The sequence below is a fragment of the Drosophila sulfurigaster genome, chromosome 2R (assembly GCF_023558435.1).
Source record: "Drosophila sulfurigaster albostrigata strain 15112-1811.04 chromosome 2R, ASM2355843v2, whole genome shotgun sequence".
NCBI lineage: Eukaryota > Metazoa > Arthropoda > Insecta > Diptera > Drosophilidae > Drosophila > Drosophila sulfurigaster.
In genome coordinates, this window is record NC_084882.1 from 32,711,203 (window position 1) to 32,728,042 (window position 16,840).

Genomic DNA, 16,840 nt, shown 5'->3' on the forward strand with positions numbered 1-16,840 from the left:
AACAATTATAGAGATTAACAATGTGTTCACCAAAACTGTCTGACAAGTTGCCGTTGACACGCGCACCTGCAATACCTTCACTGGAATCGTAGAAATCATCCGAATCATCGCTATCCTCGCAATACTGCTTGCCAATCCAATCCGAGGCCAGCTGCAGCGTTTGTGCACCAAATGGCGAATCATCTGCCTCCTCAAACTGTGAATCCGTGTCCGTATCCGATTCATCTGAGCTGGAGAGTTCCGATTGCGAATCATTGTTGGATTCGGGCAGAAAATTGCGTCCGTTCCACTCGTGTTCGTCAATAATGTTCGCCTCATCGTCGGACATATTATCCGCCGAGGCAGCGGCTCTAGAATTGTCCAGCAAATCGACTTGAACGGGCAATGTGTCCATGGGCTGCTCATCTTCTGCAGCGGCGGCAGCTGTTGCACTTTGTGGAGCAGCAGCAGGCGAGGCAGGCTGTGCGGCAGCAGAGCGCTAAGGGAGAAAAGAGGGTAGAATTAGTAACAAGGTTGAGATAAATCAGATACTAGGGTACAATATAACCACGGAAGTCTCTTCCTCCACATATGTAGTATCCTAATATAATAATAATAATAAACAATTTACTTACTCTCTTGTTGACGCGTTGCGGCATCGGCTTAGGTGGCAGCCTAAAGTGTTGTGTGCAGTAGAAACGTCCCTGAGGATCATCGCGATCGAAGGCGTATCCGCCGAGGCGCAAGTTGGTGTGGCAGTGATGACACTTAAGGCAATTGCGATGCAGCACCAGACCCTCCACGGTGGTCTTCTCCATCAGATAGACGGTCTGCTTGCAGAAGCGGCACTTCTCCGAGGCAGCCTGCTTCTTAAAGGCCAGCGCCACCTTTGAGCTCTATTAAAAACAATGTATGAATTAGTTGCGTTACAAAACTCGGGAGTTACTTGCAACAGCGAACAAGTTGTGCGTATGCTACAGATGAGTGTCATGTATATGTGGATGTGTGAGTGTGCTTTTGTGTGTGTGTGTGAGAACAGCACGCTAACAACAACAACAAAGACAACGACAATAAACAGCACGCGTCTAAACCCTTTATTTTAAACACCTTCTACCGCAAAGCCAAAAGCAAACATAAATAATATACAGGGATAGTAAACTAAATAAAACATGGAACACAAAACGAAACTACTCACAGATTTTGGTATGACAGTGTTGGTGTTCGTGGTGGCATTGCTGCTCGCGTTCTTCTCATCCGACTGCGTCTCGTCTTTTTTCACAAATTGCCCCGCAATCGAGGCCACTTTGTTGCGTCCTCGCTCACCGACATCCAGATTGTGTCCCTCCTTCAGCTGCTTATCCAGATTCCGCAGCGTGGTATCGATTTCCTTGAACTTTTCCGCCTCACGTGAATCCTGTCGCTGTGGCTTGGACATCTTGTGCTGTCGTGCCTGGAACTGTTCCTTGCTCCACTTCGGCACCTTTTCACGACCTTTGGGTCCATGGATTTCCGTTTTCTTGGACAGTTCGATTTTCTTTTCGATTTCACGCACATTCCAATCGTTGGAATCGATTTTGCCAATGGCACGCATCAGATCTTTGGGCTTCTTATCACTGCCATGTCCCGGACGTCCTGTCATCCGTTGTTCCATGTTCTTGATGCGATCGCTGAACTGTTCATCGGCCGCATTGCGTGGCAACGCTGATGGGATATCGCCACGTTCTCGATCCTGTTTTTGGTATTTAGGGCAAGTTGTTGGAGGTGTGCAGCAAGTTTTGCGGGTGCCAGCCAAAGTTTTGACGGGTGTTTTTGTGTGATTTTTCGTGTGTCGGGTGTCAGGTATATTTGTTTTGTTTTTAAAGTGGAAGGCAATTGGAAGGTGAAGAAATCAAAATTTGTTGAAAATTTAATTATAGTACTTTGGCACTTGAAGCAAAATAAACCAATAAAATTAAAAACCAATAACAACAAATGCATAACAAAAACGATAAAAAAAATAATCTAGAGCTTTTGGCACTAAGTCTAAGTTAGATGAACAACGTTTTTGGCAGCTTATGTATTATGCATTATATTCTTAAACAATTAATTAAGCAATTTCTCGTTAGAACAACAACATTCACAGCATATTTCAAACTCGAATTTGGGAGAAATCCAAAAGTTGTCAGTAGTAAATTTTTGGAAAAACAGAATCCAACCGAATTCTGTTGACCATTATTCTTGCTATTAGAGACACATTTTCTTGCAGCGTTCTTAGAGAAGAGGTTAGTTTTTTGAGTGGAGCCGGGCAACAACAAGAAGAAGTAGAACAGCGACAAGGAGGCAGCGTGCAGTCAGGATCAGCTCCTGGTTTTGCTTACGGGAAAGAGCAACTTGCGCTCCAGCTCCTTGACACGATCGTTGAATATGGGCGCTTGTTGGCGATACAAAAAGATCGAATAGTCCTCGAACGGTGTGCCATCCTCGGCCACGCCCTCAGCGAGACCTTCGCCGCCTTCGCGCAACAATTTGCCCGCCTGCAGCAGCTGCAAACTCTTGTAGAAATTCTGCGTCTGATGGAAACGCTGCTGACGTCGGCGACTCATGCGATCCTGTCGATTCTCCTCGATCTCTTTCAAACGCTGCTGACGCTCCTCCTGCACACCAGATGCAAGAGTCAACAACATGGCGACAAATTCACGAGAGTGTATAAAGTGTGGTTGTTGTGTGTGTGTGTTTAAAATGAACTTGTACATTGAACAAAGACTACTAACTAAGACTAAACACGTTTGGTGGACAGTTAGTTTATAAGAGAGAGTGAGATTGAGATGACAAGAGCAATAAGAGGAGTTAGATGGACATATGAGAGGGATATTTAGACGTTGGACTTGGACACTGAGCGAACTGACCTCGTTGATGGATTCAAATGCGCTTATGACGTTACTGATTTCATGAAAGAGAGCTGTTTTCAGTATGAGTTTAACCTTTGGTATTTCGTATTTTATATGTAACAGGCGATCAACAAAAATTACAATTAATTTCAGTTTGTTTTTTGATGAGAAAGTTCAGTTAAAGGCGTATTTTTTATATGTATGAAAGATAGATTTAAAGAGTACGAGGCACGCGAAAAGTGTTGGCCAAAAGAGATTTGTTCAAAAAGATATATGTACATTTTAATAGGGTATTTTTGTAGTTGGCCAACACTTTTCAGGGTGCATAGAGGGCGCGGGTGAACCAATCCGTGATATGGTGGAAACATCTACTCACAATGTTTGCCGTTTTGTCAGCCTGGCGACGCTTCTTCGATCGACGCGGCGTATCACTTTGAGCTGCAACAAGTAAAGGATAGTTGGCATTAGTTTAAAGACAAGACTTATTAATTAAAATGATGCAGTTGAAGCTGCCTGTTGCCAAGTTTTGTTTTCTTAATGACGACTGCACTTTTTATTTATCTATGATTACAATTTAGCATATGAAATGACTGGCAAGCAACTTTTACTGTCTGCGCTTTATGATGGTTATCTTCAACACACCTTGTGGCAACTGATTGCTGCCCCCGGGACTCGCTGCGGCGCCACCGCCAGCAGCGGCTGCCACGCCGTTGCTGTTCAACAGCTGTTCGTGGCGACGCTGCCGCTTGGCACGCTCCTCGTCCAGCACCGAACGACGTTGCACCACAGTGGTGGGCACATCGACGGCATCCTGCATCGGGGATTTGGCCTTGGGTTTCGTTTGCAGCAGCTTGGAGAAATCGGGCGGTGCATGCGTGTGATTGATGCGATACTTTTGCCGCAAATCACTGAAATCCATCTTGGGATGCTTAATGTGCGGTATTTCGCCGCGAAACAGTTCACAGATTTGATCCAAATAGTTCAGCCAGATGCGTGATTCGACATCCGTTAGTTCCAGCGATTGTTTGGCATTCATCACACGATCAATGTGCAGTTCACGTTCCAGCACAGCAAAGGCGAGCTCATTGCACTCCAGCGGACTCATCTCCTTGGTGGCCGCAAAGTCGATTAGATCGGGTCGATAGCTGCAGTATAATATAAATCAATATATGTTGATGCATAACAAGTGTGTAATTTTACCGATTGATAAGCGCACAGAGCACACGTCCATTGCGGAACACATCGGATGGTTCCTTGAGCTCGGCTGTGAACTGATAGGCGGCCAGCTGTGCGCTGATCCAGCGCAGTAAACTGGCGCCTTGTGGCAACGTATCTGCAATTCAAAACGAACATAATGATTACTATACATTTCCGACAACTGATTATCAAGTTTGTGATTCAACTCACCTCCGCTGCGTCGCTTGCGTTTGCCCGGCGTCTCGGCATGTGGCAGCTGCAGCGCATGTGTGTCCATGAACGTTTGCTCGAGTATTGCGGGATCATCGGTGTCAATCAGATGCTTCACCTGCCAACTGTTCACCGATTCGCGATTCAGATTCGGATAGCGTGTGGCCGGATCCACAGTATAGGCGCTAATATCACGTTGCAGCGTATCCGGTGTGGTTTGATTCAACAGTCGATAGATGCTCTCACGCTGTGCCAGCACACCAAGTGTGCTATTCTGTGGATTGGACCACAGCTTGATGGCATACGCCGCATCCATGCTGGACAAGAAGCCACGCGCACAACCCGATCCCGTGGGCCAGAAGGGTTCGAGCAAACTGTCGCCCACCAGGCACTGCAAGAGGCGGCATCCTTTGCGCACGACAACGCGACACGACATCTCGGCCGCAAACATGGAGGTAAAATCAAACATGGCCACATCGGGTTTGCCATAATGATTGACAGCAAACTCCAGATTGGGCATTTGATATTGCGTGGAGAACTCCGCTGCCTCCCGCGCATAATCGTGCAGCTTTTGTGTGTCCACATTCGCCTGAGCGAGCAGCTCTGCGGGATCAGCCATATCCTCAATGATGACACCCTTGTCGATCAGACTGTGCTTCTTTGCCGTCATCACAAAGTAATGCGTCTCATCCTTGTAGTACACAATGTTCTCGAGATCGATGCCTGTGCGACTGTAGAGCTCCTTGAAGAACGCCTGATTAAAGATGAATGCCACACCGCTGATTTCCTCCACTTTGGCCTCCGCTTCGGTTTTCTTGTTGATGAAATTCGCCGTGATGGCAATGGCCAATTTGCCGCGAAACTCTTTGCGTCGAAAGTCGAGCATGTTGCGTTTGCCATCGGCACCGATGAGCACATCGAACTCATAGTGCGAGACAGCATGATCCGCCGGAGTAACTGCCGCACGCCATCCAGTGCCATCGCCACTGGGCTCCAGCGCATGATCGAAGCTGACGCCCTCGTGGATCTCAACACCCAGCAGCAGCGCCACCTTGAGCAGCATGCATTGCAGCTGCCTGATGGAGATGTGATCAATGGAGCCGGCACAGAACTTGCCGTAGAACTTCTTGGCACCCAGATTACGCAAATCGGTGATGACAAATGGCCAAAGGTGGAGCACATTGTTGCGTGTGATGCGATCACGTTTCTCCAGCACCACAACCTTGGCGCCCAGCAGCTGTGCCTCGATGGCAGTGCGCAGACCACACGGTCCGGCGCCAATGACCAACACTCGCGTCCCAGAGCAGGCGTTGCCCTTGCCATAGACCCGATGTGCGGCACGTGCATCGAACTTCTTCCACAACGCTTGCGCCTTCCACGAACGCACCTTGGCCTTGAGCTTGGGATAGAAATCATTGAGTGGCGATGGCCGCAATCCGACCGCTTCGCACATGGCGCGATGCAGCGCCAGTATCTGACGCATTGTGGTCGCCACGCAGAGCAGATCGAAGAGCTCGGCGGCCTCAGCGGCAGCGGCATGTTCGGCCATCAGCAGCGCCTGTTGTTGTTGCTGCTGTGCGGTCAGCAGTTGTTGCTGCTGATGCTGCTGCTGCTGTTGTTGCAGCTGCTGCTGCTGGTGATGCCGCTGATGCTGGCGACTCATGCTGCAAGTAAATAAAGAAAGAACGAAACAAAAGAAGCCTTATTATTATACAATCCAAAAAAAAAGTTCGGCAGATTCATGACAGGCATGAACAGGAAAACACAGTTTCAATTAAGTGTCTCGCAGTTTAATCTGCTGTTGTTGTTGTCATTAATTAATGATACAATAAAACGTCGCGTAGCGAGTTCAACGAACCGCAATTTAACCGAGAATTTCAATGAGAGTGAGAGTGCAACACTTTCTTATAGTATAATTCACTGTTTAGCTCGAGCTGCATTTAAACTTGCCTATTTTATTTATTTTTTGTAGTAAATTCCTGTATAAAAATGCTACAATTTGCTCAAGGCATGCTGTTGCTGACCTCGTTCAAGACAAGACATCGTACTTCAATTAATTAAAATAAAAGCACAAATAAATCACACATTCAAGAAGCGCATAAAGCGGTCAGTCAGGCGATGATTACTCATGCAAATTTGAGAAACCAGGAAAGTCACAACCCGCAGCTGCAGCTGCAGTTCTTCTTTGGAGGAGGCTTTGTGTGTTGAGAATGGAATGATGATTCGTCTTTGCTCTCTCTCTGCAGCCCACAAAGGGGCAGTGAAAGGAAAATTGCGTTGCCATTTAAAGCGAACATCGTTTCAGACACAAAAGCCAATGGGGAAATGAGTCAATGTGGAAAAGCTCAAGTTTATTGTGTGTGGCATAGACTTGAACCTTTTTGCGTTACTGCGTGGGCGATAGACAGACAGGCGGCAACAACCTGACAATGACTGCAAAACAAGGAACACACACACAGAGACACCGACACAATGCACAAAAGTATGCAGATCTGTAGGTGGGAGAAGACCTTATGAAAATGAACTTCAAAGCAATAAAAATAATACTACAAAAAAAGTGAAAAGTAAACCACGAGACAAAACTTTGCTGAGAATGTTGAACAAAGGATAAAGGCAATTTACTCCAAAGCCATTTCACCGCAGTGTCATTGCCCCATTTGAGAAGCCCCATTGCTAATGAGACAGCAGAGTTTTTTATTTATTATTATATATAAACTCCATGACATCGCTGTTCTTGATGTGCTGGTCACTTTTACATTTAAAAAACAACACAAGCACAGAATATACATTGAGAGTAGACGGTATTACAGGAGAGGGAGAAGAAAGGAAAACAACACACAAATCCAGGCAAGGGCAGGCAGAGTCAGATGACGTTTAGTAAGTGGAAAAGTGGTCAATAGGTAACAACAGCCGATGATGCATCTCCAGGTGGCGTACGTTCACGCAGCTCGCCGGATGAAGGCGAAGGCGATAGCACGGATGGCGGCAACATTGGCGGCAATCCGTCCAATTGCTCTAGCTTAATCATCAGCGGCGATGGCTGCGGTCGATACTCGTCGTCGCGATAGTCCATCGATAGCATTTCATACACATATTTATCGATATCCTCACGCAACTGCTCAATGGTCGATGGCACAATCGAATAGCGATAGTTATTGGAGCAACAAAAGAATCCCTCGTGTACGCCAGCTGCAAGCACATCCCCAACAACCGGCTGGATACGTTTACGGGCTACCTTATAGATGTTGGCCACACGCTGCGAGATCTCCTCAATAGTCGCCGGACGTCCCAGGACTTGCAGCACCTCCAGCACTAAGGCTCCATTTTGCTTGCCCAACGTCGATGGATTCATCTTCAATGTTTTTGTGTATTAATGGGGGATTTCGGGTGGGTTTTTTTTGCGAATTAACTTCTATTTAGCTCGTTGACTAGTAAAAGTGTACAAGGAATTTACGCTTCACGACGCTCTAAATAGCGATCAAAAAAAAATTATATCCAAATTGTTACATAAAAATTGCTTCAATGTTGTCGATAGATGAAAACTAAATTAGAACTTCAAAATAAAAGGAAATCGTATGTCACACATTTTGTGACAGGAGAAGCTCAAGCTACATCCTAACGGAATCACTTCCCTCTTGTGTCAAAGAACACAACACACAACAAAGGTTAAACGATATACACAAGGAATTCCTATTTATTTCATGCTCAATTCAAGCGAACACAAAGCAAACGCATATCCTATTACTCAAGAGCCCACACAATGGCCATGATGTCGTCTTTCAAGTGTTCTATTCGAATTCGAATTCCAATTCCTCAAATTTGAATAATATGATTAACCCTGTCGTTGGACAAATTGTTGTTCTAGTGCTTTAACAATCATCGAGCTAGTCAGCCAACCAGCATATGCTCCAATTTCTGTTGTCTCATCGCCCATTAAAGTTGCACGTTGAGGAAAATTCGATTGGCGCCACGAAAGCCATAAAAAACTCACGCACTCTGCGCCTCCGCCTCTCTCAACACTCTACAGAGAGTGGCTCATGCCAAAGTTCGTCAAGGAAAAACCAACGTAAGCGACGTGGAGTATACACGACTAAAAGGTAACCTAGCTAATACAACAAGAGCAGGTTTTATAGGAAATAATGTCATTTATGTTGCTGAGACAAGATCTGAGACAGGCATTTTAAGTTAATTTAATTTATTAACTGCAAGTATTAAATTAACTAGATGCAAAGTTTTAGGCTTTTAAAATAATTTGCGTAAATTTACTATTCCATGAAGTGAGGATTTGTAATCGAGACTGTGGGATTAGAACCTTTATTGCATGCATGAGATTTTATATTGTGGGATTTTATGGACAGAGGTAAATAAACAGGAACTATGCATTTTTAAATAAATAGAATTCCCAGCAGAATTGCACAGACAATAATTCGTTTGTTATTGGACGACTGCTATCTACCCTTTAAAGCAGAAATATTGCAAATTACTTGCCAAGAAACAGCTATTGAAATATATATAAAAAAGTTGAAATGTATTTTTCTTACATTCGTATTACAAACTTAATAATTTTTGGTGATTTTATGGTAGAGGAACTATTCATACTTCAATAAAAATAGTTTCCAGCAGAATTACATTAAACATAATGTTTTCTATATTAATTAATATTCGAATCATTATCAAATATCTTTTAATAAGCACACAGTAATTAATAATTAATATATCCTAAATTCTCTTAATAATTACAATTATTATTATATTATACTCTTTATTACAATTTCAAAATTTTCCAAAGATTTTTCTTTTTAGCAAAACCTTCTTCAGAACCAAATATTTATTTAGTTTTAACAAAATCTATTTCTCTATCCTCAATTCACTAACTTTATGCCTCCCCAGAATATACCCACTTCTAAAAATAGCTCGCATGCTCAAACATAAATTTCATCTTTCATATTTAAATATTAAAGAACTCACTCCACCTGCTTGCGTTATCTACAATCTTAGGATTCTTAACACCCCAAATGTCCACCCCAAGTTCTAGGGTATTGTTTGCTGCCACCCACTGGGACAGGGACTTTGCCTGGCGACATTCTGACGCGTTTGTTGTTCCACCACAGCTCTGCTTTCTGCTCTGTTTTCTCTTTCTCTTTTCGCTTTCCCCGCGCTTTTTTGTTTGGTCGAGTTGGCGGCGTCGTCGTCGTGTGACACATTGGGAACAGAACAGAACAGAACAGAACATATTATGTCACTGGGGGAGTCGAAAAGGGGGCCTTGTAAATGAAACATGGAAATTAAAGTCGCAAGGCAAAGCGACGAATGGGAAAGTTAAATGCTTATCGATTTTGCTCGTCTCTGTTTAACCGGGCCGTAATGTTTTGTTTGTTGAGGCAGGAATGTAGAATGGTAAACTGAAGTTGGTTAACAACACGTGCCAAACAACAACAAGAAATAAAAAGAAATAAATAAATAAAAGCGAGCGCGAGGGATGCTCAATAGATGACTCATCGTTGAGTTTAGCAAACATATTTTTTGGGGTTGTCAATTTGTATCTTTTTTGCTTGGCATTTAACAAATGAAACATGTGCAAAATCGTATCTGAAGTGTTGCACATGGCTGCCGGACAAGATCAAGGTTCTATAAATGATACGAAACATTTCGCTCATTCCCTCTCTTGGCCAATAGCCAACAAATTTTAATAATTACGAGTATGAAAAATACAAATGCACAAATTTCAACATTTGCTGCGCAACATGTTTTGACAAATGTAGAAATTGTCTCATTACCTGTTCAACGGTTTTTCTGTTTTCGTGTCGTCTTCGTCTGTTTCTTGACAGTTTTCAACTTTTCTTTTAGCAACTTTTCACAAATCTATTTACACAATATTTTCGTTGTATTTTGTTTTATATTTTATTTTTGTTTGGTTATAAACTTATCTCGTTCGTTTCGCGCTCATTAATGAAACATCGCTGAGGGCGGCGAGTGCATTTTAAATAAGTTTGTGAATAAAAACGTGTATTCATTGAGATATAGTAGATACTCTACAGGTAAACAAAAGCAACCACCGGCACACAAAGCGACAAAAAACAAAAAAACGAGAATTCGAGTATTGCTCGTAACATGCTCATAAGTCAAACTGTGTACTCTAATTATAGATTTGTAGATATTGTATCTACAACAAGAAAGAACAGCGCGTAATACAAATGTTTTCATAATCAAACCGATAACGTGATTTATGAAGAGAGCTGCAAACAATATCGATAAGAAAGGGTTCAATACTTTCTAACAATAAATGTTTTGGGTGCTGTCAACAAAATTTCAACTGAATTTGAGTCACGTAATTTACATAAACATATTGAAAAGTTATGTGAGAAAGTCGTGTCACAGAAGTTGATACAATAAGTCTTGCAATTTTATTAATTTTCTATTCAATTTTCTAGACTTTCTATCTATTTTTCTGTCTACCACTTAGAACCACTCCAAATTTATATATAACCTCTACATTCCGCACTCAAAAAAGTTTCAAGTAATGTTTGTTCTTTGTTTTTGAAGAACAACATATGCAAATAGCGAGACGCTTGATTGATTTGCTCGCATGTTGCCAGTTGTTTGCGGCAAATGTTTTTTCTAATTTTGGCAACCAATTGCGCCAATTGGGCGGCAAAAGGCGACGCAGAAATGCTGAATGCTGAAATTGCAACAAATTGATTTATGACGAGCAACAACAACAGACAGAAACAACAATAAAACCTGACCAGCGACCACGGGAAACAACAATGCGGAAACACAACCGAAATATCTGAGGGTGTATCAATATGTATGCATATCTTATTTTATATGAGGGGGTATTCACTATGAGAGAAATTTTACAAATATTCGAATGCTCTTTGATTGAGATCTATTTTGTGTATTATATTTTTCGTGACAGGCTGTTGAAAAACATGGTTGAACAAATTTGTTTAGACAAAAGTTGTCGCCTAATTTGGTTGTGAGCCAAATTTAAAATTCCCATTGTGATAAATTCGTTGACATTTATCTTAAACAAAGGCATATAAATCACATATAATTAGGGAAATCACAGGCAAGGTTCTTTCACAATTTATTAATTAACTTAATTTATATTAATTTTGCATTACAACTGCAGCAAAGAAAAAAAGTGCAAAATGTTTAAAAAGAGAAAAAAATGTCGCTATTCTTAGTTGAGAAAATTGGGTCAACAAACGCTGCGGTGGTCACAGCAGTCAAGAGCCAAACATTTTGGCAGCCACAGCGCTAAAGCGAGACGGCGATAGCGTGTGCGAAAGAGAAGGCAAATGGTAGAGTATCGCTCGACAGAACGGCGCCTGCGATACAGTTTTTTTTTGCAGTTTTTCTATAAATATAAATGGCATTTTAATTGATTTTGAGTTGCTGCAGAGATATATGCACTTATTCTGCAAATCGAGTTATAGTCGCAATCAATTTGGATTCTACTGAAAATGACATCATAAGCACTGAGCTGCCTCAGCATCCGCCCAGGATTATTTCTGTGCTCTAAATATAAAAATCCTTTTGCAAAACGGGCTGACATCATTTGCAATAAAAAGCAACTCATGAGCGCTGCCTGTTCTCCGATTTCCGGTACGCTATGCCTATTATATGAGTATGTGGCATGCAGCATGCCGCATGCCGCATGTGTGGCACCTACATTTATATAGAATTTATGCCGCCCGCACACAAAAGCCGCACCTCAAGCCTCCTGTTCCAATTTCCATTTCCATTTGCAACTTCAGAATCGGGTCAGACAAAGTTGCATTACAAATTTAATAACAATTTGCATAAATTTGCAAAATTGTTGGCAACGTGGGGCGAGAACTATTTACTACAATATATATAAATGTGTTTGTGTTTGTGTTACTTACTTCTCAGTCTCTCTCAGTCGAAGGCGTTGTTATCGTGTGGATCTGTCATATGTAAGTACATGCAGCATTAACTGTAAGTAAATAAAAAGCAAAGCACAGCATAAATTATACAACTATTTCAAATGCGTATAAATCACAAAATAAACTCTTATTTATGCTACTTAATTACACACTTGACACTCAGGCCAATTTCAAGTTATTCAACTCATTATCATCCGATGTACATTTATAATGTGTTTTCTTAAGGTCTTTTGTCAAGATTGTCAAGATGTTGCGTGGGTCGCTGGCTTATAGCGACAATCTTGAATGCAAAACGCGGATTAAAGCAATTATAGTATAAAAAAAAAACTTGAAAACAATTGTGGGCAGCAAATTGGAACTTCTGGTAATTGATTATGCATTCCACATGCGTGAACAGACACCAAGAACAGCTGGTCTTTGAATATTGTTTATGATAATGGAAAGGATTTAAAGATATTCAAATTTTCAATAGAGTTATTATTTCTCTCTTTTAAGCTGCGTATTAAAATGGCATATAGTTATCTCTCTTATTTAAAGCATATTATAATACCAAACTAAAACTTTATTTCTGTAAATTTTATTATATTTGGTGCTGGTCTTTGACTATTGTTTATGATAATACAACAGATCTTAAGATATTCAAATTGCCAATAAATTTTTTCTATTTCTCTCTTTTATCTTGCGTTTAAAACTTTTTTATAAATAATTGTTAAATCAGAAATTTCAATTATTATTAAAATTTCTTATAGAAAATGTTAATACCAAAGTATACATTTATTTCTATACATTTTATTGTGTTGGTATTATTTTTAAGATATTTACATTTTTAATATTTATTCTCTATTTCTCTTTAAAGGTCCTTTTAGGGTATGAATCAAAAATGGTTATTTAAATTATTATTATAATATCCTATAGTCACTCTCTTATTTATAGCAAATTTTAAGTTGCATATTAAAGTATTTTGTAATTACGAATAGTAAAATTTAATACTTCAATTAGTATTGATATCTCTTATAATTAGTCATTTAACTACTGCATATTTTAATGTTCAAACTATAAATCAATTTTCATTTTATTTCAGTATTAACTCTCTTAACCATAGAAAATTTGAAAACGCAAACTATGAATTTATTTCTTTTGATTTTATTGGCTTTCTATTCTCATTAAATTGAAATAGAATTCTAGGCAGCTTTCAATGCCAATCCCCTGAGTGATGCCTTTGTTTTATTGCCTATTTTTTGATTTATACACAAAAAGCAAAGCTCACTCACACAGTGCCCACAAAAAGTACTCACACAACAAAGCTGGCGCAACTATTTTCAAGCCGCTGCCGTTGGCACGAAAATGGCATTAAAAACGGGCAGACAAAAAAAGAAGCGAAGACAGACAACAACAATAACCATTGACAACCAACAACAACAACTACTACAATAACAACTGTTGCAGCCGTTCAAAAAGGTGGCTAACATTGCAAGTTGGCTACAACAACAAAATAAAAAAAGTAACTGCAACAAGACGCAAAATCACGTGGCCAACATCAATGGCAAACACAATAGCAAAATAACTGCAGAGTTTTGGCAATGCTCGACAGCTGAATACCCTGTAAATGTAAATGCAGTTCTATAATAATAGAAAATAGCTAAGAATATAAGCAGCTTAATATAAAGTTTCATAGAACAGAACTCAGCTCAACTTTAATTCCCTTTCAAGCAGCTGCACTCAACAACTTATTTATGTAGCTGATAAAAATTAATCTAATGCCAGTTTGCTGCACTTGTGCTTTGCACATTCCACAAAATGTTGCAAGCTTATTGAGTTTGGCCGTAAATAAGCAAAACAAGCAAGTGCATTGGCAATGCCAGCAAAAGGAAACAACAACAACGACAACAACCAGCAACAACAACGACAATAATAATAACAATGGAAATAGCACTAAACAAGTTTTGTGCGCATTTTGTTTTTAAGCCATTTTTGGCAGTTTTCGGCTGCCGATGGATGCAGCAATGAATGAAATTAAATGTTTAACTCTCCCCACTCCCCACTCCCCACTTCGATCGAGAGAGACAGGCTGGCTGGCTTTTTGGGCAACTCGCGACTCGAAGCAACTCGTTTGTTGTAAGCGTCAAGTTGCCAAAGTTGGCCAAGTGTGTGCAACACACAACGCGGCAAGTGTTCAGTTCAGTTATTCAGTTATTTTTATAGCCAAGCCAGAAACCAAGCCAGGCAACAAAGTGCAGGGAGTGAAATATGATTGCCAGCCCGAAGAGGACGCCTTAAGGAAAACTTCCAGTTGCCATTGTTGGTTCGGGACTTTACAGTCTCGATCGCTGTCGACGTCGACGTCGCAGTCGCTGCTGACGTCAGCGTTTGGCGCTTTCACTTGCACCGGCGACTTTTCCTCTGCTATTGAAACTTGTTTGCTCTTTGAGCTCGCTGTACACTTTACTTTATAACTTGGCCTAATAAACACTGGCCACTGTCAAAAGTATTCTATGAATTTATCGGGTACTGACCTCACACCACACCCAAAAATAAAGCCAGCAACTCTTTATACCCGCTAGCCAAAGGGTAGAAGGGTATTATAATTGTGTGTCTGAAAGGAAATGTATTTATCAGACAGAAGGAGACATCTCTGACCCTATAAAAGTATATATAGTCCGTCTGTCTGTCTGTATGAACATCAATATCTCAGAGACTATAAGAGATAAAGTTATTATTTTTTGACCGCACTTGTTATGTTTGCACACAGATAAATTTTGTTACAAATTTTGTCATGTAAATCGATAAATATTGAATACCAAACCGATAATGACTTTATGAATCCTAAAAATTGGTGGCGATCAGGGAACAAATTTGAAGAATTTATTTAAAAAATACTTTGTCTGACAATCCGGTATATTTTGCAATATATGGTATATTTTGAATGTAGAATATACTATTTTAGTATAGCCTTTGGTATATTTTCAGTATTAATTATATATTTATATTACTTTATGGTATATTTTGCGTTTAGTACCATATTAATTCACCAACTAAAACCGTTGGTATATTTTTTTAGTAATTTTGCGGTATATTAATTTAGTATATTTTAAAGGTAATACCGCATTATTTTGCTTTTATTAAAAAATAGTAGCAGGTATCTCACAGTCGAGCACACTCAACTGTAGCTTTCATACTGGTTTTTTGTTATTCTTTATGCAAAATCAATTTTGTTTATTTCTAACAACAGTTATTAATGTCTAAAGCGAAAGGAAATAACAAAAAAATGTTGAATATTATGCAAATATATTTAGACAAACAATTATGAATGCGAATGAATATTATATCATCAGCTTAAGGCAGATCGAACTCAAGGTGCGAAGAAAGACTTGATTGAAATATCATTAGGTGTGAGTTTTTCTCTATATTGGCAATTGGCCCAAGTTCAACACGTTTGCAGATAACTCTTCAACAACATCATCTACTTGATATTCGTCATGCGAATATAAATAAATCGTAATCGTGTTTGCTTTACATGATTTATATGTCTGCTTAACCCGGTTCAACAGCAACCAGATAAGCTGTTGAAACAAAACAAATTGCACGCATAATAAATGGAGATAAAAAAAAACATAAAAAAAAATACGGCATCATCAACCTGTTGTCGTGTTAAGTGTTGGCTCATAATATTCATACGCTTCACGTAGATTTATCAATGAACTCGCTAAAGACGCACACACAATTAAAGCCAGCAGAGGTCCATTTAAGGCCAGCCACATTGCTAAAGACGTGGCTCAATGCAGTCGCTGTGTAACCTTAGACACCATTTGAAGATGCAGACGAAGATACAGATACAACTACTGATCGAGGTGGAGATACATTGTGGAACTTTATTTGCCTTTAAAATGAGTATTGAATTCATGTTGACATTTATAATTTACATTAATTGTACCCAGATGAGACTGATATATTGACATAATATAATCTAGAGATATGAGATAAATATGAAAAGCAAACAATTCATGCCACATTAAGATGGAAATTAGTCAATAGTTGTTGCTTGCTTCGACTTGCTTTAAATACTTATTTTTATTTACATATTTTAAGCTAACAAAATTCATTGCCATAATATATTATATTATATACGTATTGAAATAATAATGATATACATAATTTATTGCATAATATATACAAAAAAAGAAAGTAATCCATTCATGTCAGCTTAAGTTGGCAAATAATAAATTGTTGTTTGTTGCTTGGACTTGTATTTATAAGTTTGTATTTGATTAAATATTTTAAATAAATAAAAAATTAATTTTCATTTTAGTATACGACCCATTGGAAGTTTTGCTTTAATTTGTAACTTTTATTTAAATCAACTCTTTTAATATTTTTGTTTTAATGAAAGAAATTTCCGTTATAAGAAATTCATTTCTGATATGTCTAAGATTATTTTTAATTATATAATATTTAAGAAGGAACACGTATGAGTTGGTTCTTAATAAAATTTTAGATAAATCGTCGACTTCCTTTAGCTTCTTTTATATATCTTTTAAAATAAAGATATTGCCACGCTAAATAATTAGTTAAGTATACGAACTGTTGCCTGTTTTGTGCTTATCTGCAACTGGCACTTGCATTGACTTCCTAGAAGCTGCTTATTTTAATAATTTGCGGTATATTAAAGAAAGAAAT

The 16,840-nt window shown here is 39.6% G+C and overlaps 2 protein-coding genes across 19 annotated transcripts in view; both read right to left on the bottom strand.

Moving 5' to 3' along the window:
- LOC133835813 (F-actin-monooxygenase Mical) overlaps nt 1-16,840 on the bottom strand; it is a 43,630-nt gene that overhangs the window by 14,827 nt on the left and 11,963 nt on the right. For 9 of the 18 annotated variants that reach the window (XR_009893644.1, XR_009893643.1, XR_009893642.1 and 6 more), the window contains exons 2-10: nt 12,146-12,216; nt 4,254-5,917; nt 4,047-4,179; nt 3,489-3,991; nt 3,223-3,284; nt 2,337-2,612; nt 1,175-1,708; nt 615-875; nt 67-478 (exon numbers count right to left, since the gene is read on the bottom strand). Coding sequence is in view for 15 of the 18 variants with exons in the window: in XM_062265916.1 (XP_062121900.1) it covers nt 67-478; nt 615-875; nt 1,175-1,708; nt 2,337-2,612; nt 3,223-3,284; nt 3,489-3,991; nt 4,047-4,179; nt 4,254-5,916 (3,844 nt within the window). In the remaining 3 variants the exon portion in view is untranslated. Of the gene's footprint in view, nt 1-66; nt 479-614; nt 876-1,174; nt 1,709-2,336; nt 2,613-3,222; nt 3,285-3,488; nt 3,992-4,046; nt 4,180-4,253; nt 5,918-6,111; nt 6,135-6,203; nt 6,222-12,145; nt 12,217-16,840 lie in introns of those variants that run through there. The other 9 variants (XM_062265908.1, XM_062265905.1, XM_062265911.1 and 6 more) reach the window with 7 other exon arrangements.
- LOC133835823 (uncharacterized) lies at nt 6,928-7,805 on the bottom strand. The gene has a single exon (XM_062265935.1). The coding sequence runs from the start codon at nt 7,603-7,605 to the stop codon at nt 7,147-7,149; it is 459 nt and encodes a 152-aa protein (XP_062121919.1). The 5' UTR covers nt 7,606-7,805; the 3' UTR covers nt 6,928-7,146.

What these genes read in the sequence shown, in the direction of transcription:
- LOC133835823 (XM_062265935.1), bottom strand. Translation starts at nt 7,605, where the DNA reads ATGAATCCATCGACGTTGGGCAAGCAAAATGGAGCCTTAGTGCTGGAG.